Source organism: Plectropomus leopardus, unplaced genomic scaffold (genome assembly GCF_008729295.1).
Source record: "Plectropomus leopardus isolate mb unplaced genomic scaffold, YSFRI_Pleo_2.0 unplaced_scaffold17087, whole genome shotgun sequence".
In the NCBI taxonomy this organism is placed as follows: Eukaryota; Metazoa; Chordata; class Actinopteri; order Perciformes; family Serranidae; genus Plectropomus; species Plectropomus leopardus.
In genome coordinates, this window is record NW_024618373.1 from 1 (window position 1) to 2,924 (window position 2,924).

At 41.1% G+C, this 2,924-nt stretch overlaps 1 protein-coding gene across 1 annotated transcript; it reads right to left on the reverse strand.

Annotated features, from left to right (window-relative positions):
• Positions 1-616: 616 nt before the first annotated feature.
• Positions 617-2,789, reverse strand: LOC121964764 (adipocyte enhancer-binding protein 1-like; the record flags this gene model as incomplete). The annotated part of the gene is made up of 4 exons (XM_042514956.1): positions 617-901; positions 1,317-1,513; positions 2,236-2,359; positions 2,710-2,789. Coding segments are annotated over 4 exons (686 nt in total), but the record flags the coding sequence as incomplete, so codon positions are not given.
• Positions 2,790-2,924: the final 135 nt, after the last annotated feature.

Here is a 2,924-nt window from a genome sequence, read left to right on the forward strand (position 1 = left end):
TCGTTCATTTCTGTGAAAGTTGGATAATGTACGCAGAGAGTTTGGACCCTTGAGTGAGCTATTTCACATGGTGTAGTACTTCTAGCAGCCACTAGGTGGCAGCGGAGGAGACACAAATTCCATGTCATCTGTGTTTACATCATCAAAGAAATGCTGTGGCTGTCAAACACTCAGCTGTTCTACAGTCAGAGTTATTACCATGTTACCATTTGGTGTATGTTTTTTGTGCGAAAGCAAAATTGCAAATGCAACATATCGAAAATCCTTGTGATTTTTTTCATTTTGTAATTTCTTGCTCCATACTTTCCTTGCTCCAAATTTGCGACAAGACAATATAATAGAGTCCCAGTGTCCTAAAACAATAAGATCCCAATGTCGTCAAACAAGTACGTCATACTAAACAGCCTCTTAGCTTGTTGCTTTTGCTAAAATTGCTGAAATTTGTTTCTAATTTCTTTCTTAATTTATCAAACAAATGTTTTTAAGCATAAATTACAGAGTTTTAACCATAAAATTTGATCAGGTTTTGTACCTTCTCCACTTTTCTTCTTACATTTTTTACATGGATAAACGTATAGTGCTTTTGGGACCACTAAATGGCACAAAATATGTTCACGAAGGAGGACAGGTCTAATTTAACTGGGATGTTATAAGCTGCAGAGATCCCAAACAGTAACGTCCTCATATGAGGACGCAGGGTCGTAGCCGGGGTTAAAAACAAACTCACAGAGCCATTGAAGACGTTTTCTGGGAGGGGGATGTGATGGTTGGGCACTATGCGAGGGACCCAGCCTCTGTCCTCGGCTCCCCACAGGATGCTGTTGAGGTCTGGGAAGTTCTGGAAGATGTCGTATCCTTCTTCGGTCCAGTGGCCCAGAGCCCAGTTCCCCATCTCAGAGCCCTGGAGGACAAGAAGGAGGACCACGTTAGGTCTCAATGAAAATTCGCGGGTACCATTTTAGCATCGTTGACTAAATATGTGAGAAGTTTGAGAAAGTGGTCTAATGTCACGATAGCTCCGTCATAGCTGTGTTCGGAGGCATTGTGTTTTTAGGTTGTCCCTACGTATGTACATCTGTCCACCCATTGTGGACGGTATGTCTCAAAAACACCTCGAGAGACTTTCATCTCAATTGGCACAAACGGCCACTTGGACTAAACGATGAGTTCATTAGATTTTGGTGGTCAAAGGTCACTGTGATCTTGCGTCTTTCCTGTTCTTGTGAATGTTTTGTTTGTGCCTTAAGGGAATTTCTTCAAATTTGGCACAAACGTCTGCTCAGTCTCAATATCTTATTTCCATCCATCCATCGTACCATCTCGTAGGCCAGCTCGTAAGCATCGGGGTTGAGCGAAGGCACCAGGTGTATTCTCACTCCGTCCACCAGGCGGCGCACTCTGGGGTTCTCGTCATTGTACTCTTTGCACAGAAACTGCATCAGCAGGAGGAGAAGCTCTCGGCCCAGCGCCTCGTTACCATGGAGACCAGCTGTGTACCGAAACTCAGGCTCACCTGTTGTCAGCAGAAGCAAAAGACAGTACACAGATTAATTAACATATTTATATTAACGTACATAACAGCCAGCAAATCCTTAAAAAGTCTGAAAAGGCACCGAATTCATTCATCTAAAAATAAGGCATTAATTGGTATTAAATTAAATGAAGTCTTAAAAATGCTCAGACATGGGAAATGAGATTTTTTTTTTTTTTCGACGTTGCATTGTAAAATCTTACAATAATTGGTAACATTTTTTGTTAAATAACTGAATAAATTCCTTTTTTTTCCAAACTCATCATGATTCGAATCCAAGCAGTAGTATCTCACATGCAAATTTAAAAAACACAAAATTGTCCACAAAACAGGCCAAAAAACACCAGATGTTTCCTACTTCTTTAGGTTACTTAAATAGATACCTTTATAATATAATATGTCCATTGTCTTCCATGTGCTCTACTCTAAAAACAGTTATTTTTCCAACATTTGAAATAGTAAATCGAACTTTTTTCACTGGACAAAGAGTCAGAAAAACTAAAATTGTCCTCGTTCAATTTAGGATATTAGAAAATTGGTCTTTACGTGTGGCGTTAAAAAAGTCTTAAATCTAACTTGCCTTAAGGTGTAGGAACCCTGAACGCCAGAACAGGTGTCTGCCTGAAGTTTCGTGAATCGTTGCCTTGTTAAAGGGACAGCTCATCCCACATTCAGTTAATGGAAACCCGTCTTGCGTCTCGTACCTGTCTCGTGCTCTCCGGGGTTGTCGGAGATCTCCATGGCGTACAGTTTCAGGCCCTGAGAGCTTTTCCCGATGTTGTAGATCCTGGTGATGTTGGGACACTCTTCGTTTATCACCTTCATCATCTGGAAGAGAGCGAAAAGATGGAGGTTATTTGTGATATCGTTCTCTGCAGAATTATCACTTGATCAGGCAGTTTTTCGCTGTGAGCGGCAGCTCTTATACGTCGCTCTGTCGGTTGGTCCCACCCTTTGTTTTCTGAAGTTTTTGTGCTAGGAGGCTGAAATTCAGCATGAAGCATAAAGTGTGTGTTTGAAGGTGTGTTTTTGGTCATGTCAATTGACTAAAAGGGAGGTGTAGTCATAGGAGTTGGCTAAAAAAGGGAAGCATGCTGCACGAGGCTGCAGCCATTGTAAATTCATTTTTGTTATTAAAAATGTATTTATTTTTGAATGAATCAGACTTGAAAACAGACCTGTCTCATCTCCTTGTAGTTGTGGTGTCTGTAGTCCAGGTCGTCTGACGGGTTGACTTCGTTCTCACTGTGGTAGGTGCCTGAAAGAAGCAGCGTGTTGATAGTTAACTAGAGAAGATGTTACTATTAATACTGTCAATATTTAACCCTTAAGGCCTGCTTTTAATATCGCACACACGCGTACCGCTCTGCTCACAGAATTCACTCTTCAAAAT